We start from the raw sequence: 27,206 nt of genomic DNA, 5'->3' as shown, positions 1-27,206 counted from the left end.
TAATAATAATAATAAAGTTGGAAGGGACCTTGGAGGTCATCTAGTCCAACCCCCTGCAGTAGCCATCCTTAAGCATGGCTGAGTGAAATGAAGCACAATGGTCTGGATTCAGTGGGCTGCACAACATGGTTTGCCAGCAACAGAGGGTGGAGCTGCATCACACACATACACACATGTTGTCCTAAACTATAATTGATATTTATAAGGGTGCTTGTGAGATGCACTCAGGATGTTTGCACAGAATCCAGCCTTAAAAATTGGCATGACGGTGAACCACAGCTGGGGTTCAGCTACCAGAGTCTGATACCGTTCTGAGGTAAACAATTGCCTCATAACTGGTCAAACGGCCAAGCCATCTTTGATGGACTGCTGGTTGTCACAAAAACGGCTGCCAGTTGCTCCCTTTTAAAGAAAAAAAAGAGAGGAAAAAACAGAAAACACATCTGGTTGAGAGTAGAGTTCTACTCAAGCTTGAGTTCCTAGAGCAACCCTGTTTTGTGAGGCCTCTCTAGGGCTTTATAGAGAGAGATGCTTTGAGTTGAGTTTGAGCTTTCACAAGATGGCTCCACCAGGTGAGGGTTGTGTTAGGCTAATCCTATCAAGAAGGTGTTTGGGTTTTAAAAAAAATAGCCTCTTTTCACACCTGGGTGGGTTATGATACTTTAACTCTGGGCTTAGCTCTGTAAAATGCTTTGAGGAAGAAGTTCCTTTGGAGAAGATGTTGGCTCAATTCCAGCCAACTCAGGGTAAATATCTGAGGTGACAAACTGTGGGTAACTCATTCCTTCGTTGTTCTTGTTTTAAATTACAGGTCATCTTCGACTTAGGACTGCAATTGAGCCCAACATTTCTGTCGCTAAGCAAGACCATTGTTTAAGTGGGTTTTGCCCCATTTTGCGACCTTTCTTGTCGCAATTGTTAAGGGAATCACTGCAGTTGTTAAGTTAGCCACACGGTTGTTAAGTGAATTGGGTTCCTCCATTGACTTTGCTGGTCAGAAGTTCGCAAAAGGGACGCTTTTGTCATAAGTATATGCCAGTTGCCAAGCCTCTGAATTTTAATCATGTGACCACGGGGATGCTGCAACGGTCGTAAGTGTGAAAACCGGTCATAAGTCCCTTTTTTCAGTGCCGTTGTAACTTCAAATGGTCACAAAATGAACTTTTGTAAGTCAAGGACTATTTGTATTTCAATAACCTTTATATTATTTCCTGTTCCCCACCTGATAACCCAAATTTACCTGGATCCAAATTTCCTCTTAAACTAATCCCTCTATGTCTATTTGGTAAATTTCATTTTGAAATGAACTAAAGGTGGATGGCTCAATAGGAAGAAGACAAATTAATGCCCTCTTTTTTTTAAAAAAAATAATCCATTTGATGGAGCAAAATCTCTCTTTGTGAATAATGTAGCCACCTCTTGACTGCAAAGTATAATCATAGGCTTTTTTTTAAAAAAAAATTATCAGAAAAAAATGTAAAGGTTACTTAGTGGCTGCGTTTTATCTGGTCATTTAAAATGAATGCATAAATCAAAGGGATCATTAAATATAATTTCGTTTTACTGTATATTTTAAAAGTCCAGAGGGTGTTTTAGGCTGATATCCCTAATCTCTTAATTCAGCTAAAAAAAGGGTGACTTTTAATAAGTGACTTGATAAATAATATAGTTACATGTGAACCATAAATGTGGTAAAAGGGAAAGCTTGGAGCGTGTGAGCGTTGTTAAACTTGTGTACCTGGTTAGCGAAAGTGCAGTATATTTTTGCTTTGGCAATAAAATCATTGCCAACTCTAATTTGTTGGAAGGTTGATAAAGACACAAGTAGCCCTGCACTCACAACCACAATTTCTGTTGCTGTTCTGAGTCCAAAATTTCTGTTGCTAAGTGAGACATTTGTTAAATGAGTTTTGCCCGACTTTACAACCTTTCTTGCCATCTGGCTTCCCCATTCAGAAGGTTGCGAAAGGGGATCACATGACCCCGGGGCACGGCCACCGTCAGAAATATGAATCAGTTGCCAAAAGTCTGAATTTTGATCACGTAACCATGGAGATGCTGCAACAATTGCAGGTGTGAAAAATGGTCAAATGGTGCTTTTTTTCCCAGTGCCCCATTGTAATGTCAGTCACAAAATAAACCGTTAGAAGTCGAGGACTATCTGCATTAAAAAAATGGGCTGTTCTGCTGTTTTTCCCCCAGTTCGGCCTGACTTTGTTTGTTGGTTGCATGCAAGGGATCGCTTCTGAGTTCGCAGAAATAACATCCCAGGAATTTTTGATGAAGAATAATAAATCTAGTTTTTTTAGACGTTCTCCAGCCTGACTTTGAGTGATAGGCCCACCTGTTCAGCGAGATATTTTGTGCTCGCAAACAAATACGAGCGTGACAACATAAGCATATGATCCCACATAATCCATAATCCATAAGAAATGTGCACGGCTGTGAGATCCTAGCCTCCATAAATATGGTTCTGAGACTGACGCGTTATGCAAGGAGAAGAGCTTGTTCATTGCCGACGTATAATATAAAGTAGCATTCTAGTCCTCCATTTTTAGTTACCTCTTATAAATATAAAATCCACAGAACATTTCATGGAGGATTATGTCCACAACATGTCTTAACTCGTGTAGGATTTGATACTCCTCCAGACACAACGGGTGTGAAATTTGGGGCTCCTGTTGGACACTGTGGAACGAGCAGGTGGCAGCTGTGGTTTTGCACAAATCCATTTTTGGGGTGTATCAATTGCCCCTTTCACAATTACTCATGCCTTATCCACCCCTTGTGTTGGCTGCGGCGGTGTGTTGTAAATGGGGCTGTTTTAAACCCCACAGTAAATCACTGTGTAGTAGTATATAAGTCTATGTAGTAGTGCTTTTGCCCTTCCTTCCTTCCTTCCTTCCTTCCTTCCTTCCTTCCTTCCTTCCTTCCTTCCTTCCTTCCTTCCTTCCTTCCTCCCTCCCTCCCTCCCTCCCTCTCTTCCTTCCTTCCTTCCTCCTTCCCTCCCTTCCTTCTTTTCTTCCTCCCTCCCTCCCTCCTTCCTCCCTCCCTCCTTCCTTCCTTCCTTCCTCCTTCCCTCCCTCCCTCCCTCCCTTCTTTTCTTCCTCCCTTCTTCCTTCCTTCCTTCCTTCCTCCTTCCCTCCTTCCTTCCTTCCTTCCTTCCTTCCTTCCTTCCTTCCTTCCTTCCTCCCTCCCTCCCTCCCTCCCTCCCTCCTTCCCTCCTTCCTTCCTTCCTTCCTTCCTTCCTTCCTTCCTTCCTTCCTTCCTCCCTCCCTCCCTCCCTCCCTCCCTCCCTCCCTTCCTTGGTAAAATGAGGACCCAGATGCTGACTCTGTAAACCCATTGTTTTGGACCCATTTTACCACCGTTCTTTCCACCGTTGTTAAATGAATCTGGCTTCCCCATTGACTTTGCTTGTTCAGAAGGTCATAAAAGGGGATCTCATGACCCCAGGACACGGCAACCGTCATAACCATGAGTCGGTTGCCAAGCGTCTGAATTTTGATCACCTGACCATAGGGGATGCTGGAATGGTCATAAGTGAGAAAAACGGTCATAAGTCACTTTTTCCAGTGGTGTTGGAACTTTGAACCATCACTAAACGAACTGTGGTGAGTGGAGGACTACCCGATTTTGCAATTTTCCCTTAGAAACAGTTATATTTAAAAATGCATTGAAAAAACTGTTGAAAATTGGCACTTTTTCTTTTGCCCTAGTTATAAAGTAAACAATTTGCTTAGATTGCTTCCTGCCCTTTAGTGCTAAATAAACATTTTTTTTTAAAAAAGCTTATGTTTAATAGAATTGTGGAGTCCTGCTCGGGGGATGGCCTGGAAGAAAAATGAATTTTTAATCTCTTGCTTCACCTTCAGCATTCATCAAGCCTTAATGTCTTAATTTAATTTAATTGCTTAAAGTTAAGAACCTCTTTGGTTCCCAAACTCAAATGCAAATCTCCCTCAAAAAAAAAGAAAAGAAAAAAAGAACGAAATAAATTTGCGCCTAAGGGCTGCAAAAAAAAAAGAGAGAGAGAGCGACTAGCATGGCTTTCCCACTGCAGGTTTTGATTGTCCGACAACTTTTTCTTTTCTTTTGGTTTTGGGCGTTTGGATTGGTTTTTACAATAATAATTTAAAAAAAGCCTGTAAAAGAATAATTTTATTTATATCAGTCTTCTGGGGATTTCTAAGTATTCCATGAGCTGCCCAGGATCTGGGGAGCCAGGGCAGGATAGCATCTTGGTAAATAACGGATAGATAAATAAAGGTGTGAGAAAATCAATCTTTTTTTTAACTTCGTTCCAGGTGTAAGAACTTGGACGGGAATCCGATCTCTGGCCGCTAGGAGGCGCTACCGCGTCGCACTCTTCCAGACTCTCGCTGGAGAGGTAAATAAAGGAAAAATGACATTTTATTGCTACTACTAGTATTATTTTTTTTGCCTCGCGATCAGAAGGGGCGGGTGGGGAGCCGGCTTTTCCAGCCCCCCCCTTTCCCCAAACCCCCGAACGTCTGCTCCCCTTTGGCCACCTTGGGTTTGCCCGGCGGAGCTCGGCTCCAAAGCCGGAGGAAGAAGAGAAGGGAAGGGGAAGGGCAGCAGCGCAGCGCTTATCCCGCTTCGTCCAGCCTGCCCGGGATAAGGCTGGAGGCAGCGGAAGGACCGCTCAAGAGTTGGCCGGAGGAGTTGTCGGAAGGGGCATTTCTGCTCGGAGCAGCGCGTTGGGATTAAGAGACAAGACCCTGGGCTCCTTGCGGGCAACTTTTCGGCGTTTTTCAGGGGTGAAATCGAATTTACTGCAGGAATCCAGCCTTCGCATTCATTCATCCATCTTTTCTTTTTTCTTTCTTTCTTTCTTTCTTTCTTTCTTTCTTTCTTTCTTTCTTTCTTTCTTTCTTTCTTTCTTTCTTTCTTTCTTTCTTTCTTTCTTTCTTCCTTCCTTCCTTCCTTCCTTCCTTCCTTCCTTCCTTCCTTCCTTCCTTCCTTCCTTCCTCTCTCTGCCTTTCCTTTCCTTTCCTTTCCTTTCCTTTCCTTTCCTTTCCTTTCCTTTCCTTTCCTTTCCTTTCCTTTCCTTTCCTTTCCTTTCCTTTCCTTCCCTTCCCTTCCCTTCCCTTCCCTTCCCTTCCCTTCCCCATCTCCCTTCTTACTTCTCCCTTCTCCCTTCTCCCTTCTCTCCCCTCCCTCCTTCCTCCCCTCCTGGCTTGGAAGGACTTCCTCAACTCCTCCATGAAAACGGCCAAGGAAAGTGACTCAACTTTCTCCTGCCTGGGGACGTAGCCTCCACCACCGCTGGCTGCTCCGAGAGGAGCTTGCTTGGCCCAGGAGGGACGGGGGACAAGGCGTGAGCAGCCAATGCGTGCCAGAGGCTCGCTGCAACTTTGGTGCCCCTCCCGGATCTGCTGAGCCTAACGTTGGCTTCCGTCTTGCTTTTGCCCATCCTTCTCCTGCCCAGCCGTGGAGAGAGACGTCTTCTTCCCCTCTTCCAGCCATCTCTCCCCAGACCCAGCCTGAGAGATGTGAGACACCCCCCCCCCTGCTTCTCCTGGTGGCTTTTGAACTGCTCTGCTTCTTCCTGTGGATTTTTGTAAGCATGGAACGCCGGGACCTGTGATCTCCAGCTGCAAGTAAGCCCCACATGTGAAGGCGCCTTTCACGGGTTGGGTGTTGGGTTGGATTGCCAGGCTGGTGACCCTTCTCTTCAGCCCGCTCCTCTCCTTGAGACTCCCCTCTCCAGGGCCAAGGGCAGCCCCCACCCCTGAGGCAGGACCTGAGATTGCTCTTCAGCCCAAGTTTAAAGGCTGGAGTCTCTTCAGCGAAATAAGCAAGACCCCCCCCCCCACACACCCCGTTTGCAAAGCTGGGTGAGTAATTTTTGATATAAATCAAACATAGATGCATCACTGCCTTTTTTAAAATGAGAGTGGAGGTGTGTGTGTGTGTGTGTGTGTCATAAGGACCACCGGGGATTAAAAAATTATCTGTGAAACTGCTTTCAACTGTAGTATAAAATTATCTCCTTGAAACTGATTTCAAGCGTCGTTTGCTGAGAACGCACAGAATGTGTTCTGGGGTGGTTGAAACCATCAATTCACCTTCTGCCCCATAGATGTGTGGCTTTGAGGAAGGCTAAATTACTTTTTTTGGTGTGTGGGGGAGGCTGGGAAGATCAAGCTTTGTGCTCAGTGCCCTGGCACTGATTTCCCTGCTTTGGAAAAAAGGAGGATTGGGATATCAAAAGATTTAGGTTTATCTCCCAGCAGTCTGGTCAGTTATGAAGAAAGGGATTGAAAACATGTTTGATTTTAGAAGTTTAGAGGCGAAACTCTGGATAGGATCAGCCTTTGGAGAGGCAGAGCAACCCAACGAGGGATGAACAGTTGACCCCCCCAGCAGTTGGAGGTTCTCCCCTTGAGAAGCTGGCAATGTTGCCACTTCTTTAAAAAAAGGCATCTTGTTTAAGACGCGCCAGTGTCTTTTCTCACAATTCAGCCGTGTCACAAACCATTAGGCGCCATGGATATTAAGCCCTGTCTTTTGTATTTTGTACGAGGCCCCAATTCTGATATTAAATTATTATTAAAAGCCTGTGAAACTCTTGCCCTCCTCCTCCTCCTCCTCTGCGTGGTACTCCTTTACCTATATTCAAGATTTGTTTGGCTGTATTTCCTACGCACGTTCAATCTCTCCTGCAGACAGATTGTGTGTGAGGATTTAAGTGAAAAAAGGGAACATTTCAAATCTGTTGTTTAGGTAAGGAAAGAATTAGATTTATTCCTCCCTTAAAGATGTTCGTGTTTAGCCCATGTCCTTTTGAACAGCGTTTACTAACTGCAGCCAACGCTTGGTCAAATAAATGTCTTGACTACATAACTGGAATCTTGTCACTCAGAAACCACATATTTTCATTTTTTCTTCTTCTTCTTCTGATTCGGGAGATCATTCAAAAGCAAACTGAACTGAGTCCAGTCTTGGAGGTTTTAGACTTTCATCCTTGCTAGATTTTTTTTTAAAATTTGTAGTTGACTTAATTCCCGGTGACCCTTTGGATGCTGATGGGATCCTTTGGCTCTCCAATAGTTGGACATGCTTTGGGATATAAAAATAAAGCTGCTTTATGCTGGTGCTTCCTCTCAGCCGTTCCCCGGTTCTGCATCGCCAACAGCTAGGATCAATGGAAGTTTGTCAAGAGTGGAATTAAGTAAGCTAGTCCCTGGCCTTGTCGATGGACTTGTCACTCAGGAGATCCAGGCACGTGACTGATTCCTGCCTGGCCTTAGCTGCTTTGATTAGGTGCCTGCCTGGCGGCTGATGCTGGTGCTTTGAAAAAAAAACACCCCGAATCCAAGTCTGGCTGTCAGTCCATCTGGGAGACGTGGCATCTGCGACATCTGGTCGAGCATCTGCGGCTGTAGCATGCCCTCGGTGAAGGCTTCCGCCAAAAGTGCATCTGTAGTTCTGATCAGTGTATAAGCTAGGTGAGAGATTAGATTTCTCACAGGAGGGTAAGAATAACAGAATAGCAGAGTTGGAAGGGATCTTAGAGGTCTTCTAGTCCACCTCCAAGATGAAGCAGGAGACCCTATAACTATTTCAAACAAATGGTTGTCCAACCTCTTCTTAAAAACCTCCAGTGATGGAGCACCCACAACTTCTGGGGGCAAGCCGTTCTGCTGATTAATTGTTTTCACCGTCAGGAAATTCCTCCTTAGTTCTAGGTTGCTTCTCTCCTTGATTAGTTTCCATCCGTTGCTTCTTGTCCGGCCTTCAGGGGCTTTGACTCCCTCTTCTTTGGGGCAGCCCCTGAGAGATTGGAACATTGCTATCATGTCACCCCTAGACCTTCTCTTCATTAAACTGGACATACCCACTTCCAGCAACCGTTCCTCATACGCTGATAGTCCTTTTAATCACAGTTTGTGGTTGAAGTCATGATTGGCTAAACTAAGCTATAAATCCTGGCTTATGAGCCAAAGTGAGACTGAACTTAAACACTAGGCTGAGCCAAAACTCCATTATAGTTTAAGCACGAATCCAATCAGATCCCTGAAAGGGCATCTGTCCACCTTAAACTACGTGGTAGTTTAGCGATTGAAAGAATCAGAGGCTGCTTTGGGCAAAACATGATTTTAAAAATATATATTTGGGTAATACATAGAATGAAGGCTACTGCTAAGCTTGTAAGCCGCCCTGAGTCTTCGGAGAAGGGCGGGATATAAATGGAATTAATAATAATAATAATAATAATAATAATAATATTAAGTCAGCTGGGCAGTGGGTCTATGGGATCAAAGATGTGAGATCAACCCTTACAATCCCAGGGGTCTCTGAAGGTCAGCAAGGACAGGGGGTGTCTTTGATTTTTGGGTAGTTATTTGCGGACGTTGGATCCTGTTTTTCACATCTCCCAAATTGGCTCCTATCGGTTAAAACAAAGAGATGCCTATCAGGAAGCAGACCATTAGATTGATGAAGGAAGAGGACAAATTGCTCAGAGATAACAGAAAAGAGATTTGCTGCTCCAGGAGGCAAACTCCACAAGGGGACATTTTGACCAAGTTTGGCTTCAGGCTGAGCTGACCTCAACAGGGACTTCTTGTAGACTCACAAAAGGTCTAGAACCTAGACTTGCCTTCCGTGATCTGGATCCTTGAAGCTATATCAAATCCCAATTCTGGGAGGAAGATGAGAGTTGTCACCAATCTGGAATGTACCAGGCTTAGGAAGGCTGATTTAAGGGATTCCCTCCATCTTAATTCTGTCTTTCCGAGGTCAGGAAGCAGCTAGGAAGCACCTTTCCTTCAGGGTGGTGGGGAACCAGGGACTCAGATTGATCTCTTTGCTCGATGTGACGACTTGGAAACAGACTGTTGATAGCCACTTGGTTGTAAACTGAAGCACTCTGTTGAGCCATAAACCATTGTTTACTCAAATCAGTTTAATTAACTCGAAGGAGCCACTTAGATCTCCAATTAGGCATTTTAGCTGCAGGGGGAAAAGAGTAGCGATAAATTTTCACTCAGCCGCTGGAAGCTGTTCTTTTTAAATTGGGTTCCAATCGGCTTCCATTATTAATCAATCTTTCCTAAAAAAGTGGTGAGGTTGGACTTTAGCTATGCAAAGCAACAGGGAGATAGGTTTTATTTTGATCCACCTGATGACATGAGATTGTTCTTGAATCCTCTGAGGCAAAAGTAAGATATATTTTTTTTAAACAACAACAACAACAACAGCCGAGTGGCAAAGAGAAGAATTGGGTCTAAACTGTGAATCAAGTTCAGCTTTGCTTAAAACAGGCTTTCCTAAATAAAGCAGAATTGTCCGGCTTCATATTTTGCAGCTGGCTAGTTTCATGCAGCATGCTGAACCCAGAACCAATTGGTGATTTTTAGCAATGTACGAAGCCAACCTCACAGCCTTCTCTGGATTTTTCCAGACACTGGACAGCAGAAAATGGCTTTATCCCCTTTATCCAGGGATTTTCTGGAAGGCTTTAAGCAATCTGAACATCTAAGGTTGCGGCTTAGGTTTTTACTGCAAGAAACAGCGTCTGAACAACTGGAAGCTCTGTTGCCTCCAAATGCAGTTTATTTCATGGTAAAACGTTCGTCCTTCCACAGTGATGAAATGCTGTATTTGCTGCAACCTTATGACCTGGTGTCCAATTATATTTAGGCGCATGGAACGCTGTTACCTTCCCACCGCAGTGGTCCCTATTTTTCTACTTGCATTTTTACGTGCTTTCGAACTGCTAGGTTGGCAGAAGCTGGGACGAGTAACAGGCGCTCACTCTGTTACGCGGCACTCGGGATTCGACCCGCCAAACTGCCGATCTTCTGATCAACAAGCTCAGCGTCCTAACCCATATGCATACATATATATGCATACACACACACACACACACACACACACACACAAACACACACACAAACACACACAGAGCAAACAAAGGTTAAGCTCAATTCTTCTTCTAGCATGGAGCAAACATTTCAGCAGAAGTGAAAAGGTGGGACTTATATAAAAGAAGAAAACCTTGCCGCTCTGCTCTTTCGAATTTCTTAAGCCTCTGTCTCCCTGGTTGGAGTGACACGTTTTGCTAAGCTCTGAGGTGTTACGAGGACTGTTGTTGGCTCCCGGCTGCAATAAACATTTTGATTGAGGTAACGTTTTATGTGAACCCAACCATTGCAGCTTATAAAATACGGTTTGCGGCTGAGTATACACTGACTGAACTCAGCTCATTCGGGCATTCTTCAGCAAGTCTTGGAGAAACAAACCATAACTTGGATGTGATTTCTGGGTGCCGTGTCTCTCTTTTGCTTCAGGCTCTTCCTATAAATGCCACCTTTTTATGGGAAACACCCCCCCCAGATTAAACGGGGCTTAAATAGGAACAACAGCTAGTCCTTGGCTTATGACCACAACTGAGTCTAAAATTTGTGTCAGACCTTTGCCCCATCATACAGATCTTTCTTGCCCCAGGGTTTAAGGGGGTCACTGCAGTTATTCAGTTAGCAACACAGCCGTTGAATGAATCTGGCTTCCCCCACTGACTTTGCTTGTCAAAAGGTCGCAAAAGGGGATCACGTGAACCCCCCCTCCGGGACGCCGCGATGGTCATAAGTATGAACCAGGTGGTCAAGCAGCTGAATTTGAATCACACGATCGCGGGGCTGCTACAAAGATCGCCAGTGTGAAAAAAGGTCATCAGTTGCTTTTTTCCGGTGCTGTTTGTAACTTTGAATGGTCGCGAAAGGAACTGTTGTAAGTCGAGGACCGCCTGTACTGGGGCAATGTTTTTGCTTTCGTTCGCGACCCTCTGCACTGACGGCGCAACAGAAGTGATGCTTATTCTGTTAGGATTGGAAACAGAAATCGTAGCTTTGGCCTCATCCAGGTCAACTGGCTCAAGGGAGGAAAACGCCAAGGTAGAACGCCTGTCACGAAAGCATCTCTAATCTCACCTTGAAGGCTTCAGAAGAAGGAGATCTCTCTCTTCTTGCTTTGCGTTACCGAAGAGCTCTTGCTGTTCAGACGTTCAGGTCCCAAGGTTCATCAAAATCTGCCTTGAGAGGTTTTGCGCTCATCTGAAGCAGTGGAGAGAACCTGGAGCTGTTTGTTGTGCTGAAACATGATTTGACTGTGGATTGTTGAACAGATGGGGTCACTTGGGAAGTGGAACGCAACCTACTTCCTGTGTAATGTCCTTGTAGGATTCATTTGCTGGCCATCTGGGCTGACCTTTCACGAACCTCTTCTACTTATCTTTTGTGGCTGCTTTCCAAAGCGATGCCTCTTCATCCAGAGATTGGGGTTTTGGTTTTTTTGAGGGTTAGGGTTCATTGTCTGAGCTTGTGGGTTGGTTTCTGAATGTTTTGTTACCAGGCTAGATAATATCTTCAGCAGAATTTAGGGAAGGTCAGCGTCAGTGTTCTTCTGCTTCAAAGGGCTTCATGGGGTCAGTAGGTCTTGTGATAAGGAGGTCACGTCAATGAGGGTCATGTCGGGTGGGGGACTTGTGCTGGGTCTTGTGATGGGTCAGGTGTGGGTCACATCAGGTGAGGACCTTGTGATGGGTCATGTGCTGGGTCTTGTGATGGGTCAGGTGTGGGTCACATCAGGTGAGAGTCATGTGCTGGATCTTATGGGGAGGTCACATCAGGTGAGGGTCATTGGGAAGTGAACTGTTGGTTGGGGGGAGTTTGTGTGGGTTGGTTGAGGGTCGGTGCCGTCTCTGGTTAGCTGTGTGGTTGATCTGGATTCTGAGCAGGTTGTAGGCTGGTTGTGGGTCAATGTGACTTTCGATGGAGTTGTTTGTGGAGTACCAGGCTGTTTTTCCCCCCTGTTGTTGAAGATGTAGACTTCTACCCCATGCAAAGCCTTTCACCTTGGCAGCCTCCTGCCTCAATCCAATGCTTTCATGCCTGTATAACCCTTTCTTCCCTTCTCACAGGACTAGCCTCATGCTGGGGACAATTTAATACCAATGTAGCATTCATCATTTTGCGTGGCAATGCAATAAATCTGGACAGTGAGCAGCCTCCCTGAAGTTTTATATTTTAAAAAGACAGGAGGAGGCCAAACCGTTAGCAGATGCCAAAACATCTCTTAAGAGGACCAGTGGAACATGCTCTACTGCTCTGGGGAGCAGAAATGGATTTTCAGCTCCGCATTTTATCTCTCGATGCCGTCTACCTGTCTGTCCATCTGTTGCTTCAATTGACAGAGCTGAGGCTGGAGCTGAGGCTCCAGCCAACATATTGAGTATATTGCAATATCTTTCCCTTTGAATGGTCAAAGAACACTTGGCTGAGTGCTTCCCAGGTTGAACGGAGGCAACGTCGGTTAGTCTCATTGTTGTAACTCTGGGGCCTCCAAATGTGACAATTTAAAGACTTCTGGACTTCATTTCCCAGAATTCCCCAGCCAGCTTAGCATAGTTGGCTGAGGAATTCTGGAATTTGAAGTCCACAAGTCTTAAAGTTGCCAAGTTTGGAGACCCCTGATGTAACTTATCAATGGTGTCCAGATTTTTTCTACAACTTGCTGTCCTCCTGTGTTCAGTTCTTAACATCAGTGTTAGCAGGCTGAAATGTAAGACGTTAAGAGCATGTCACGTGAAAAAAAGGATTGCATAGGATGTATGTTTGATAACATGAGACAACTGGGAGAGTGTATGAAATGAAGAATGGTCACTAGTTACATATACAGTCACTGAATTCAGCATGCTATTTAGCTATAATTTGGGTGGTTTGGTTTTAGTTTAGCAGATTGTCTCAACCGATCATTCTGGGTCATAAATTAGGCCTTCTGTCTTGTGTGGACCCAGCAATGGTGGTGTGTTCAACAAATTATGATAAACCATTTAGCCTGAATTGGTTTTAGCTGGAAAAGGTGAACTCAGGCATGGTGGTTTGTGAAGGTCGACTTCTGGCTTGTGCTAACCCAGTTAATTGTAGTACAGATCCTAAAACATGGTTGCATCATGGCGCCATATATTTAGTCTCTCCAACTGGATTGGCAAGGAAACTGTGTCCCTTAAAAAACAAAAAAAAAAAAAACGCCACCACCACCACACCAGATAATCCAAAATAGAACTGGAAATTCCCGGGACTTTTTTTTTTAAGCATATAACTTTGATTTCCTGAACTCTGACCCTCGGATATTGCTTGTGGTGCTTTCAATTTCAGCAAGCTAACTTGTCCACTCCATGAAGCAGCTGAGAATGCAAGAATGACAGCTTGGATTTTGTTAAGAGCGGAACAGACTAATCTCTTATGGTTTCCATATAATAAATATCCTAGCGTGCCGTTTTCTAGAAGAGGCCAGACACCTGGTGTGTTGGGGTTCATGTTACTTTTTGCTTACCCGTGGGTAATGCAGCCGTGTTTATGTTGTGGGTTAGGGAAACAATGATGGGATCTCTTGCAAAGTTCAAAAGTCAAGATTCTTAGAAGCAGAGCAGTATTTTTGTTGACAGACAAGAGCAAATGTTGACCAGGCTGCTTCTCCAGTGGGATGTCCATGCATTTAAATGACGGCTTGATGGCTTGGCCAAAACAGCATGACTTGCATAGCAGAGGATTGCCCCTACATTACTTAGAGATGAACCAGTTAGACATGGTACAGTTGAGTGAGCCAGCAAAAATGAGGTCTCTTAACAAGTTTGTTGCAAGGCATATTTGATGGCCCTTGAGCCAATCAATGTTTCTGCACCAATGAAGGAATTATAGTTCTCAGTCTGACCTCATAAGATTCCAGAAAAGTGAAGGCAGATATGGAAAGCAGAAAGGAGATCTGTCACTGGCAGCCATGAACTGAATCAAATAAATGACATAATAGTAAAGCAGATTTGGAAGGGACCTAAAGGTCTTCTAGTTCAACACCCTGCTCAAGCAAAAGACCTTATGCCACTTCAGATAAGTGGCTGTCCAGTCTCTTCTTAAAAGCCACCAGTGATGGAGCACCCCTCAACCTCTGGAGGCAAACATTCCACTGGTAAATTGTCCTCCCTGTTAGGAAGTTTCTCCTTAATTCCAGGTTGCCTCTCTCCTTGGTTAGTTTCAATTCATTGTATCTTGCCTTGCCTTCTGGTACTTTGGAGAATAGCTTGACTCCCTCTTCTTTGTGGGCAGCCCTTTAGATATTGGAAGACTGCTATCATGTCACCTATAGTCCTTCTCTTTGTTAGACTAGATTGAGATACCCAATTCCTGCAGCCATTCTTCATATTCTTCATATTCAAGGTTGACTCAGCCTTCCATCCTTCCGAGGTAGGTAAAATGAGGACCCAGATTGTTGGGGGCAATTAAGCTGACTTTGTAATAATGCCGCTTGGGGTGTGTGTGAAAGCCCTAATAAGCAGGCATACAATAATGAAGGCTACTGCTAAGCTTGTAAGCCGCCCTGAGTCTTCGGAGAAGGGCGGGATATAAATGGAATTAAAAATAAAAAATAAATAAAAAAATATGTTTAGCTCCAAAGCTCTGAGCAGCAACCAAGCAGATATGTGAAACACCAAGCCTGGGTTGTCTTGAAAATTTCTGAATCCGGATCAAGGCATTCAAAAGGGAAGGCTACAGACTCCCTAAACTGGTCTACAGGCTTATGAACGGCTGCCAGATGTTGCATTCAGTCCCTAAGTCAGCCTGCCTTCGAGCATCTTCTAATTAACCTTGAGAACTCGTGTTGTACAGCAAATTATTTCAGAATAGGATTCTAATTTATTTCTCTGTCCAAGAGAGTGCCCTGTTTGGGAGGGAGCCAAGTGGATCATTGTTTGCTCAAAGCTGTCCCACTTCCTCCCCCCCCTTTGATCATCTGGCTTGTTCCTCCTGCAGATAAGCATTTCCCCATGTTTTCTTAAGAAGGGACCTTGCCATTTGAAATCGGTAATGTGACATGTAGAACAGGCAGCTCTGAGAGATGACATGAAAAGAAAAAAAAAGAGTAATCCTCCCTTTTCAGGTTCGGCCAATAGATTTGTGAAGCAAAGAAGGAAGATCCGTTTCATGTCGTGAAGGCATCATCAAAGGAAGGAAGGAAAGCAGCGGTTATCTAGAGATCTGTCAAAAGCATCTAATCGGTGTGGAAAAGATTTCACTTTGCTCTCAGTTCATTCCCCGGCGGAATCCAAGCAGCTAAATTTAATATTTGGAAAATGTTAAAGAGGTGGCTGTTGTATTTGACAAAACAGTACACATTTGCAGAAATAACAGATCAAGAGGTCTCGGAAAGGATCAGCAGCCAGCAGACTGTTTTCTGTAAATCAGAACAACCTCGCTATTCTAATTTGCTATTTGTTTCTAGCGTACCTCTGTAAGATATATTGTCCCCAGAGCTTCAGATTTAACTCGGTGAATGGATATTGTGCTGTCTCTTCTCCCTTATGGCTGGATCGAAGGGGAGAGAGATGGAATGAAAAAATATTTGGGTGTTTCTACATTTGTATGGATAATTCTTTCATCAGTCAAGGAGAGGGCGGGACTGGGGTTTGCGGAGTAGAGGGAAAGGAGGAGGAGGAGGAGGAAGAGGAGGAGGACTCCTTGGTACTATCTGAACTTGCTGGTTTTATTTCAGGACATATTCAAGCTGTATTCTGAATCTGCGTGCTCTTTTTTTTAAAAAAATGGGCCTTGGTGTCTTTTACGTTTTGGTTTTGCAACGATCTGCCAGCCGTAGTTGGATTCAGCCATAAAACCCAAATTGTATTATTAGAATGAAAAAAAAGCAGAAATTGTGCAAACTGGAATTTCTTTCTTCTTTCTTTCTTTCTTTCTTTCTTTCTTTCTTTCTTTCTTTCTTTCTTTCTTTCTTTCTTTCTTTCTTTCTTTCTTTCTCTCTCTCTCTCTCTCTTTCTTTCTTTCTTTCTTTCTTTCTTTCTTTCTTTCTTTCTTTCTTTCTTTCTTTCTTTCTTTCTTTCTTTCTTTCTTTCTTCATCATCGATTCCGTAACTGGCCAGGTGCCATTTGTTGTTTCTGGTCAACGCGATCTTCTCTGATGGGGCCCCGTTGAGAGTTAGGATTTTATTGATTTACTTCAAATATTTATAGCTTTCCAAAGGCTTTCATACAAGATGAAAAAGAGAACATGTTCCCCACATCTTCTTAAATAATTGCGTGGGAGAGAGGCAGGGCTGATTTGACACCTGCCTCTTAAATATCCCACACCTGAGGGGAATGTGTGTCAGGTAGGCCAAACCAAGAAATCAACCCCACAGGAAAGTCTTCGACTTCACAACAGTTCGTTCAGTGACTGTTCAAAGTTACAACTGCTCTGGAAATGGTGACTTATGACTGTTTTTCACACTTACGACTATTGTAATTGCTTATTTGTGAGTCAAGGATCCAGTATGGCACTGCAGCTGCAGAGACACTCAGATAAAATAACAGAGTCTGAGTTTTTGATGAGGCAATGTTATTATTTGAGTGCAGGAAAAGACGTACCTGGATCCTACAATTTAAGAAGATTAATACAATTGGTCTGCATCTCGGCTTAAGGATAACTTGAAGGCTGAGTTTACTCACAGGGTTGGAAAGTCAGACTGAAGATAAAGAGAGAGAATCTGAATTCAGACATGATGTTAAATTAGCATTGTTTGTGGAGACATTGGTGGTCTCTAACCTTGGTGGTTTTCTTGCAGATGTTTCTTGACCCAACTAGGTAACATGATCAGTGTTAGAAGGGAATGGAGCTTGCCCTTATTTTTATAGACTAATGGCTTGCCCTATCAGGGTTGATGGGGCTGTTCTAGCACTGATGATGTTACCTAGTTGAGTCATGAAATGTCTACAAGAAAACCATCCAGCTCAGAGTGCACCAAGAATCCCACAGTCACTCCCTGAGCTACAAACCAAGTTCAGACAGCACCATAGACTCCAGAGTTCAACTCTGGGCTACAAATGTTCACTTCTATAGAACCGCTTATTTGAACCTTAGTGGCATATTCACACAACCCCTTTACACCATGCATGCTTAAGCAACTTAGATAATACAGGAAGCCTGCTGGCATCCCAGCTTCTTAGCCACAATACCTGGATGGTTGTAATTTTTTTTTGCTCCTTCTCCATCTTGGACCCCCTTCTCTGAGTTCTAGAGAAGCCCAAAGTTTCAGCATTTTTCCTGAGCCTTTTCATTGCATGAGAACAACAGATCTGTTTTGGGGTTTAGGTTAACAATACCATGCATTTTTATAATTAGTTGTTGTGTTGAGGAAACGGGGGAAAAAGCTGCTTCACTGTTGCATTTGATTTGGTTCTCGCTGTCTAACAGAGCTTGTATCGTGGTTAATGGGAAACCTTTCATTGATCTTAATAGAATTAGATTGCATCCTGAAGCCTTATGACAGGTTCTTAGCTCTGCTTCTGTTACCATGTAGACGCTCCTGGTTTTTTTTGGCGGGGAGGGCTCCTTAGCTACAGAATGAAATCTGTTACCTTCAATAAATTAATCTCTGTCTCATTATAATGCATCGCCTTAATTACAGGTATGTGTCAGTGTTGCTAAGGCTCAACCCAAATTATTAGAACAGATATGCTTAAATGTCAAACCTGCAGGAAGGGGAAAAGGCCTGGGGGTGTTAATTCATTCCAAAACCAAATTTCCATTTCTGTCAACATCATGGAATCCTTTACTGCATGGGTTACCAAAACTGGTCATTAAAAATAAAATCACAACGGCGCCTTCAGCCTGAAAATTGATAGGGTTAAATTGGTTTTGGGTTTTAATATGGGTTTCCCCCCCTCCTCCTCTTCCTCCTTATCAAAAGATGAACACATTAGAGTAAATTAGAGTTAGAGTAAATAGTTACCTTTGCTTTGCTGCAGGGGGATTGTCTTAAACATCTCCAGTGTTGTGTTCTACTTAAATGGGTTTGAAAAGATCCCTGGAAATGAGAATAGTTAATGCAGGTAAATCCTCGACTGACAGCAGTTCATTTAGTAACCGTTTTCCTCAGTTACGACCATTGCAGGATCCCCATGGTCACATGATAAAAATTTAGACACTTGGAAACCAGGCACATATTATCCTATTTGGGGGACATGCTCTAAAGCCAAAAGAGTTTGGTCAAGAATACATATATGGTTAGAGAAAATGATTAAAAAATACATAGATTTGAAGCCAGAATTATTTTTGTTAGGTATAATTGGAGGAAATTATGAGAAGGAATGTGTATATTTAATGTTACACGTATTAACTGCAGTGAAAATTGTATTTGCTCAACATTGGAAAGATGAAGAATTACTAGCGGAGGAAGAGATAATTAAGAAAAATTTGGATTGTGCAGAAAATGGACAGACTGACGGCAAAAATGAAAGAAAAAGAAGGTTCAGAATACTTTAGAACATGGGACACATTTTATCAATGGTTAGAAAAATGAGGCAGAGAGAAAGGAGTTTAACATGTACTAGTAAGCTAAAGACTGCAACCCAGACAATATGTTGCTGATAAAATATTAAGGATTTGTGACTATAAAAACTTAATAAAATATTGAACATAAAAAAAGAAATTTAGACACTTGGCAGCTGTCTCACATTTATGACCGTGTCCCCGGGTGATATGATCCCCTTTTGTGACCACCTGACAAGCAAAGTCAATGGGGGGGGCCCAGATTCACTTAACAAACCGTGTTACTAACTCTTTTTTTTTGGTATAGATTTTATTAGTTTTCATAGGGTTAGGAATAAGGTGGGGTCGGGATTAGGATTGGGATTTGGGTTAGGGTTAGGATTAGGGTTGGGGTTGAGGTTGGGGTTTTTCCAAATAACATTCTCAATATTTGGCAAACAGCATAATGTCTGGGTTCATGTGTTTAACAAACAATAATAGATCTAGTTAATTGTCATAAACAATATGTTAATTAATCACTCAATAGCCTTCTTGCTAATTTATATTCAAAATTACGTATCACGTTCCTTTCTCTCTGACTCATTTTTCTAGCCATTGATAGAAATTATCCCACGTTCTAAAATACACCGAGTCTTCTTTCTGTTTCATCTTTAACTGTGTTACTATCTTAATGGCTGCAGTGATTCACTTAACAGCCGCGGCAAGAAAGGTCTTAAACAGGGCAAAACCCTCCAATCCAATTTAGCCATGGGGTGGAAGGAAATTAAAATTAACAGTGATTCGAGGGATCTTGGCTTCTGGGGTTCAGTAAATAAAGAGAGTCCTCCGCTTATGACCACAAGCGAGTCCAACATTTCTGTTGTTAAGTGAGACATTTGTTAAGCGAGTTTGGTCCCATTTTTTGACCTTCCTCGCCATGGTGGTTGAGTGAATCATTGCAGTCGTTAAATTAGTAACACGGTTGTTAAGTGAATCTGGCTTCCCCCATTGACTTTGCTTGTCAGAAGGTCGCCAAAAAGGATCACGTGACCCTGGGACACTGCAACGGTCATAAACATGAGTCGGATGCCAAGCATTTAAATTTTGATCACGTGACCACAGGGATGCCCAACGGTCGGGAGTGTGAAAAACGCTCAGAAGTCCCATTTTTCACTGCCGCTGTAACTTTGAACAGTCACTAAACGAGCAGTCGTAAGCAGAGGACTGCCTGCACTCCAGATTCAGTCCTTATAAGCACCCTTGGAAAAACTGGCTTTGAAAGACATCGTGCAGATTCGAAAAGCAAAAACGAGTAACGTCGAAATTCAAAATAAGCTCTCCCCCCTTTTCTTTTGCTTATCTTGAAAGGGAACAGTGTGAGAATTATGTATGTATGATATCCTTCCCCCCCCACTTTTCCTTTCTTGTCTTCAGGGAGCATAATTATCCCTATGAATTATGTGCCGAAGACGGAGAACTTATCTCTTTATACATATCGGTATTCAAATCGTACTCTGCCTTTTTTTTACAGTTCAACAGCTGCCATTTTCAAAGGAAATCGGGCGTGGGGGGGAGCTAACTGAAGTGAAACTTCCATATATATATTTTTTGTCCTTATCGTATCTGATTCAGATGAACGTATCCCTTCATTAGGGCGAGATTATATGGATGTTTAATTGGTCTGTCATGGCAAATAACTCTACAAGTGAGATAAAGTGAATTACATAGGAGTGGGTCTAGGCACCCAGAGACCACCCAGATCCAGATAGATCAAATATTCATGTATTCCCATTTTTTTTACTTCCAGCAGCTAATATTGAGTGGCGTGGAGATATAGATAGCTCTCGACTTACAGCCGTTCGTTTAGTGACCATTCAAAGTTACAACAGCACTGAAAAAATCATTTTTCACACTTAACAACCATTGCAGCAACCCCACGGTCACAGGATCAGAATTCAGTTACTTGACAACCGATTCGTATTTACGACGGTCACAGTGTCCCAGGGATTACGTGTTTCCCTTTTGTGACCTTCTGGCAAGCAAAGTCAACGGGTGAAGCCAAATTCACTTTAACAACCACGTTATTAACTTCACAACTGCAGCGATTTACTTAACAACAGCTAAAAATAAAGGTCATAAAATGCGAGCAGAACTCTCTTAACAACCGTCTTGCTTAGCAACAGAAATGTTGGGCAAGCCGAGGACCGCCTGTTATCTATGTTTTTTCTCAATTGGCACCCACTAAGAACGCTCTGCCAATTTTGTCCGCTCACCTTTTAAGGCTTCCAGATTCCTGGCTGTTATTATACCTTGCGGTAATGAGTCCGTTTGTGTATTTATTTCTCTTATTAGATTCATTATCTGCCGCAATTCCTAGTTGCTTGCCAGCGGACAGCAATAAAACACGGAAATAAAACACACACAGGAGGAAATTAAAACTACATAATCTAAACCTACATTATGTAAAACTACATAACGTTACGAGTCCAAATTTGGTCCTCCCTTTTAGATGCCATGCATCCCTGTTAAGTCCTCCAGCCCATCTTGGTTGCCATGGTTTCCAACATATCTAAACTGGAAGGCCCAAGCTCTCTTCAAGAGACCTTGCCATAAAAAGCAGGACCTTTATTGAAGGTCCGTGATGGTACCTCATGGTTTTCTCCTGAGACGGAGGAGATAGGCAGATAGAATAAGTTAGAACAATTAGAACAATTCATTAAAACAATTAGAACAGTTAAAACGATTAATCAGTGGAACAACTTGCCTCCAGAAGTTGTGAATGCTCCAAGACTGGAAATTTTTAAGAAGAGATTGGACAACCATTTCTCTGAAATGGTTTAGGGCCCAAAAGTGCTTTTTCGGGAGGCAACTGGACATTCTTGTTTTTCTTTGAAGACGTTTGGCTTCTCATTTAAGAAGCTTCTTCTGCTCTGACTGGCTGGTGGGGAATGGAAGGATTTATATTCCTTGCAGACAACTGTTGCAGACAATATAAATCGTTCCATTCCTCACCACCCAGTCAGAGCTGAAGAAATTTCTTGGATAAGAAGTGAAATGTCTTCAAAGAAAAACATGGAAGTCCAGTTGCCTCCTGGAAAAGCACCTTTGGGACAACCACAACCTGGAGGACTGAGAATCTCCATAGCCAGAAATGGTATAGGGTTTCCTACCTGAGCAGGGGGTTGGACTAGAAGACCTTCAAGGTCCCTTCCAATTCTGTTGTTCTGTTATTCCACATGGAGAGGAATTTCTTGAAGATACTTCGTACCAAGCCCCAGTTTAGAACTTTGCAGAGTGTAAAGGCGTACTTCCTTTTATAGGGTCACTGAAAGATGCAAACATGGAATAAATAGTGGTGTATTTTCAATTTTTTCATCTCAACTTGGTTGGGCTCTTGATTTTTTTTTTAACCTAAAGAGCCATCAGTAATATAAGCTCTACTCTAGGACAACAATTTCTATTTATTGATAATTTTAGTTCCCCTGTTCTAACTCTACAATATCTGGATATGGATATGGAGCAAGGCTAGGAAACCAGAGGCTGTGAGTTCAAGTCCTCCCTTAGCTATAAATGCCAGCTGGGTGATTTTGGGCCAATCACCAGGAGGTGGTGAGTTCTAGTCCTGAAAGTTCTAGTCCATGAAAGCCAGTTGGGTGACTTTGGGCCAGCCCCTCTCTCTCAACCCAGCCCACCTCAGAGGTTTGTTGTTATAGGGAAAATAGTAGGAGGAAAGTGTATTGGATATGTTCACTGCCTTGAGCTATTTGTAAAAATAGTAAAGGCAAGGACACAAATTAAATATGTATGAACCACTCGCTGTTGTTTCTTATGTTTTGTTTTTCACTTTCTTCTATCTTTTTAAAAAATTTTAAAAATTCCCTCAAGTTTTCTTTCCTTTTTAAAAAAACAACAACAAAAATTTAGCCTTGGAAGGTTGTAGGCCAGGTGCATTTCTCCCAAAAGACGAACTTGAAAACACAAAAGTACAATGTGCATGTTTTTTCCCCCCCCTGAACAAGTTCTTACATGATGCGTTTTTGTACAGAGTTTCCTGAACGTGTTCTCAACGCAGTTTTGCTGGGGAACCAGCCTACAAAACTGAAGTGATAACTTTTAATTTGAAACAAGGATTTAGGTTGCTATCAAAATGTAATGTAAACAAATCTCTCCCCCTCTTTAGCAATGAGCAGTGTTATCGCCATGGATATTTCTGGTTGAAAATAATAAGCCAGCTTCCATAAAGCTAAACCAAAGTGGGAATAAATTGCTTTTTTAATTAAAAAAAAAGTTTCGGTTTTGCAATTTAAATACTATTGAGTGTAACTGCTGGGAGGACTCAGGAAGAAGCATTAATAGGCCAGAGAATGAGAAGCTGTTACCACTTTTTGGCTGAAGAGTGCAAAGTGGAGAAAGTAATTTATGAAGATCCACTTGAAAATCACCCAGCGTAACTTCATAATCACAATTATCTGTTAGAAGATTTAGTTCAATTACTTTATCTCCCCTTTAAAAGAAACCACCTTCCCCTCTTGTCAAGGTGGCCCTACTTGAACTGGGATTTGAAACTTCCCAAAAAAAAAAAAGGTTAAGAAATCCTTCCTGGCATACTAATTTCTTCATTATCTGTGGTTGAATAGCTTTCGTGACTTGCTCTATCCTCTCGTTTCCGTTTGATTGTTCTGTGTACTCTAAAGTCAAATCTAAGTTGAGTTTAACTTCTGAAGACTTTATGGAGGCATCTTATGGTTTTCTAGTCTAGCGCTGATGATGTTACCTAGTTGGGTCAAGAAAACCACCAAGCTCAGAGAGCACCAAGGACTCCATAGTCTTCCTCCTCCTCCTCCTCCTCCTCCTCCTCCTCCTCCTCCTCCTCCTCCTCCCTGTACACCCTTCCCCTCCTAGCACTGATGATGTTACAGTACCTAGTTGGGTCATGACACATCTGGAAGAAAACCACCAAGCTCAGAGAGCACCAAGGACCACTCAGTTCAACCTTGAGCTACAGATATTCCCTTCTATTGATAAGGACAGGAATGTTCTGTGACGTAAATATTTTAATTTGAACTTCCTAAGGACTGTTGAAGCCACTGTACTGCAAAGAGTTTGTGGAAAGGCTCTAAATAGAATAATGTGCAGAAATATACATCTGGCGGAGGCTTGGATTGGGACTTAACAACATCTGTATGCATTTCAGCTGCCAAAAGGGAGTAGAAGATGAAGCCTGCTCATGTCTTGGCCTTTGCAGTTTTTGTGGTCCTCTGCAGAAGCATGAAGCTGGTATCCAAGAGAAATTCAGGTAAGTTTCGGAAGTTCATTTTCAACAACATTTGGAAATTATTGGACAATATATCCCTTGGAGGATTTGTGGCTTCTGTTCAGTTGTCTTAATTGAGAGGGTGCAATCAAGAATCTGGGCGAGCAGTTTAAGCAAGGCTCATGAGACAGGGCCAGAAAGGGTCCAGCAACCCATTTTATTTCTCACATGTGTTGACCTTTAAGCCAAAGGGTTTCTGCAGAAAAGAGCAGAAAACTCCTGCTTAAGTGGGGTGTTAAGCGTTTACACCATTTTGGTGCCATTTAGTGAATTGCTTTATTGCTTGACAGTGATGGATGTCGGGGTTGTTGGGATCATGTGGTTTAAGCTTCAACCATTGACTTTGTTCCTGGATCTGCTTCCTTCAGGTGAGGGAACCATCCACAAGGTCTGGGTTTCCTTCCCCCCCATTTTCCTTTCTCCCCAACAAGGTGTCAGCCGGGGTGAATCCTAGCCTCAAGTTGATTTAGGTGAAATATTTCACTGCCAATATTGGGCTATTTTTATGTTTGTAATTTGGAACTGAACTATTTTAAGTGTTTTAATGACTCTTTGTTTGGTAAAATACATTTTTTTTTTAAAAAAACAAAAGTGTGTGTGGGGGAAGAACTGTAAAAAGTACATAGCGTGAAAACTAAATTAAGGCTGTTACATTGCATACCGTGTGTATTTCGAGTTTGCTATAATTTCTGTTTCGTCAATCTTTGCCGAAGATGCAACATGCTAGGGTTGAGTATCTCAACTTACATTTTGGAGGGTCATAAATGGAGGCACACGGATGGGTTTGTGTTGTGGGTCTGGGGGTGTCCGTATTCCAGAAAGTGTAACTATAACTTAATGAAACAGATTGATAAGAGGAAGGCAATGTATTTACAGAAAAGACTTTATAAGGATAAGAAAAATCTACCGCCTTCCTAAGTACATCTTGCTGGGAAGAAAGTCAAGAGCAGGATTTGTGGATTTGTGACTGGGGGAAAAAAGGAGGAGAAAAACAACGAGCAAATTTTAGACAAAAATCAAGCAGAGGGAGAGACAAAGAGAGGATACAAAGCAAATCTTTGAATTTCTACCTACATCTTACCTTCCCTTAAGATTTTTAGGTCACGAGGTACTGAAGAATGAATGTGCTCTGCACATCCAGATGTAGAATATGACCGGGTGGAGCTCCAGGGTTGAGGTGTCACCAGCTTGGAGTCCCTGTGGTCCTGTAACAGACCAAAGTCCAGCCTTCCTTAAAGTCCATTGATTCTTACCTGGCGCCAATGTGGCTTGACTATTAGTAGGTCAGATTCTTGTGGTGGCGCAGTGGTTAGAATGCAGTACTGCAGGCTACTTCTGCTGACTGCCAGCTGCCAGCAGGTTGGCAGTTTGATCCTGACCGGCTCAAGGTTGACTTAGCCGTCCATCCTTCTGAGGTCAGTAAAATGAGGAGCCATAGGCTGACTCTGTAAACTGCTTAGAGCGGGCTGTAAAACTCTGTGAAGCAGTATATAAGTCTAAATGTTCTTGTTCTCACTCTTGTGCATAAGTAGTTTGGACTAAACTTGCAGTGTTTTTGAAATGCCACAAAGAAGGGGTGTGTGTGTTTCCACCTATTCTCCAAAGCGCCTGAAGGCAGGACAAGAAGCAATGGATGGAAACTAACCAAGAAGCAACCTAGAACTTTGAGAAATTTCCTGACAGTTAGAACAATCAACCAGTGGAACGACTTTCCTCCAGAAGTTGTGGGTGCTCCAACACTGGAGGTTTTTAAGAAGAAATTGGACACCCATTTATCTGGAATGTCATAGGGTTTCCTGCCTGAGCAGGGGGTTGGACTAGAAGACCTCCTTGGTCTCTTCCAACTCTGTTATTCTGTTAAATCTATCCTGGCTCCTGAATTCGTGCACCTGATACCAACACCCCAAATCCTTAATGCATGCCTAAAAATGCTTTCACTTTTCACACATTCGATTGATAATATCTTGCATCCATTGATCCAGGTAAACTTTGTACAGTAGCCAACTGGTGTGGGTTTTTTTCCCCCTCTACAAAAAAAATATTTGTTTAAAAACAAGGTTAATATCTAAAGCAAAGCCATTGACATTCCTTTCAATAGTGACATGTGTTAAATGGATTTCTTTCTCTGCTTCCCAGACTTTAAAATGTCTACCTGAAGCAGAAGTAACCGGCATCCTTTTTTTTAATAGAAAGATCCGGCGGATGGACGGCTGGCCTCCGGATTGTTCAATAGCTCGAAAAGGGGGGGATGGTGGCCCCCTGCCATGTCAAAACTTGGGTTGGCAATCAAAGAGCAGGTTGTCAGGAATTGAAAAGTTATCATTTGTGCTACCAGTTAAAAGGCTGAAATTGATTTTTTTTCCCGCCCCGGATGAGAAGAAGGAACTTAATTTATCAAACCATGCTCTTAAAAAAAAAAAGAAGAAGAAGAATTTCTCCATCTTAATAATTGCTGGTCCTACCAGGAGGCGATGGGTATGATGGTCTTGGTGGCAGATGGGCACAAACGTGGTAAATGTGGCCCCTTTACAGCCAATATAATCACTTCATTGGCATCATTAAATGGGCATCAGTGAACTGCAGTACAGGAAAGAGAGAGAAAGAGAGAGAGGGAGAAAAAGAGAGAGAGAGGGAGGTAGGGAGGGGGAGAGAGAAAGGGAGAAAGAGAGAGGGAAGGAGAGAGAGAGAGGGAGGGAGGGAGAAAGGGAGGGAGGGGTGGAGAGAGGGAGGGAAAAAGAGAGAGGGAGGGAGGAAGAGAGAGGGAGGGGGAGAGGGAGGGGGAGAGGGAGAGAGAGAGAGAGAGGGAAGGAGAGAGAGAGAGGGAGGGAGGAAGAGGGAAGGAGAAAGGGAGGGAGGGGTGGAGAGAGGGAGGGAAAAGAGAAAGGGAGGGAGAGAGGGAGTGGGAGAGGGAGGGAGAGAGAGAGAGAGAGAGAGAGAGAGAGAGAGAGAGAGAGAGAGAGAGAGGGAGATGTGAACACAAACACGTCTACCCAGTTTATGATACAATGGACAAGTTATTGCAAAACAGTTCAAGAAAGATATTGGAGAGACCAATGTCTCTCCTCATTTTTTTTAACCATTCAATGTTTAGTAACTCGATTAATTTCTTGTTGGCAGTAACTGTTTTCTGCTTTTAATTGAGCCAGCTGACATCTGAAGAAGGGGAAAAAGAATTGTTCTGTGCATTGCATTTCATTTTTTTTAAAATGAAGCAGTTTGTTTTTAAGCGTGTTGTTTCTGAAGGTGTGCATTAGTTTATTTTTGTTTTAATGCATCCTAAAATTGCTTTTAATTGCTCCCCGTTCTGCGATGCGTTCTTTGAACGTTGAAAAGAGGGTTAAAGGTGTTTAAATAAATTATACGTGAAATTATAAACGAAAGTTGGCAAGTAAACATTGGCAATTTAAGAAACAATGACCTAATATTCTCTCGAGAGAAGAGGAGACAATGGCCCCTTCTAGGATAATCCTAAACCTTTTCAAAAAGGTTTTATAGAAAATGTCTTGCATTCTCAGCTTGGCCTAAAGCAATCCTGAAATATTTGAGGAAAAAGCCCAGGAGGTTTAAG

The 27,206-nt window shown here is 42.8% G+C and overlaps 1 protein-coding gene across 1 annotated transcript in view; it reads left to right on the top strand.

The window, feature by feature from the left end:
• Positions 1-23,538: 23,538 nt before the first annotated feature.
• The window catches only part of IL1RAPL2 (interleukin 1 receptor accessory protein like 2), a gene marked incomplete at both ends in the record, with an annotated part of 258,875 nt that continues 255,207 nt past the window's right edge, over positions 23,539-27,206 (top strand). Inside the window, one exon of the mRNA XM_081336518.1 lies at positions 23,539-23,620. Coding sequence (XP_081192644.1) covers positions 23,539-23,620 — 82 coding nt within the window. The remainder of the gene's footprint in view (positions 23,621-27,206) is intronic.

Source organism: Vipera berus (assembly GCF_964194415.1).
Source record: "Vipera berus genome assembly, chromosome: 11".
NCBI classification, from domain to species: Eukaryota; Metazoa; Chordata; class Lepidosauria; order Squamata; family Viperidae; genus Vipera; species Vipera berus.
Note: the sequence above shows the minus strand (reverse complement) of the source record. Positions and strands in the feature narration are given on the sequence as shown.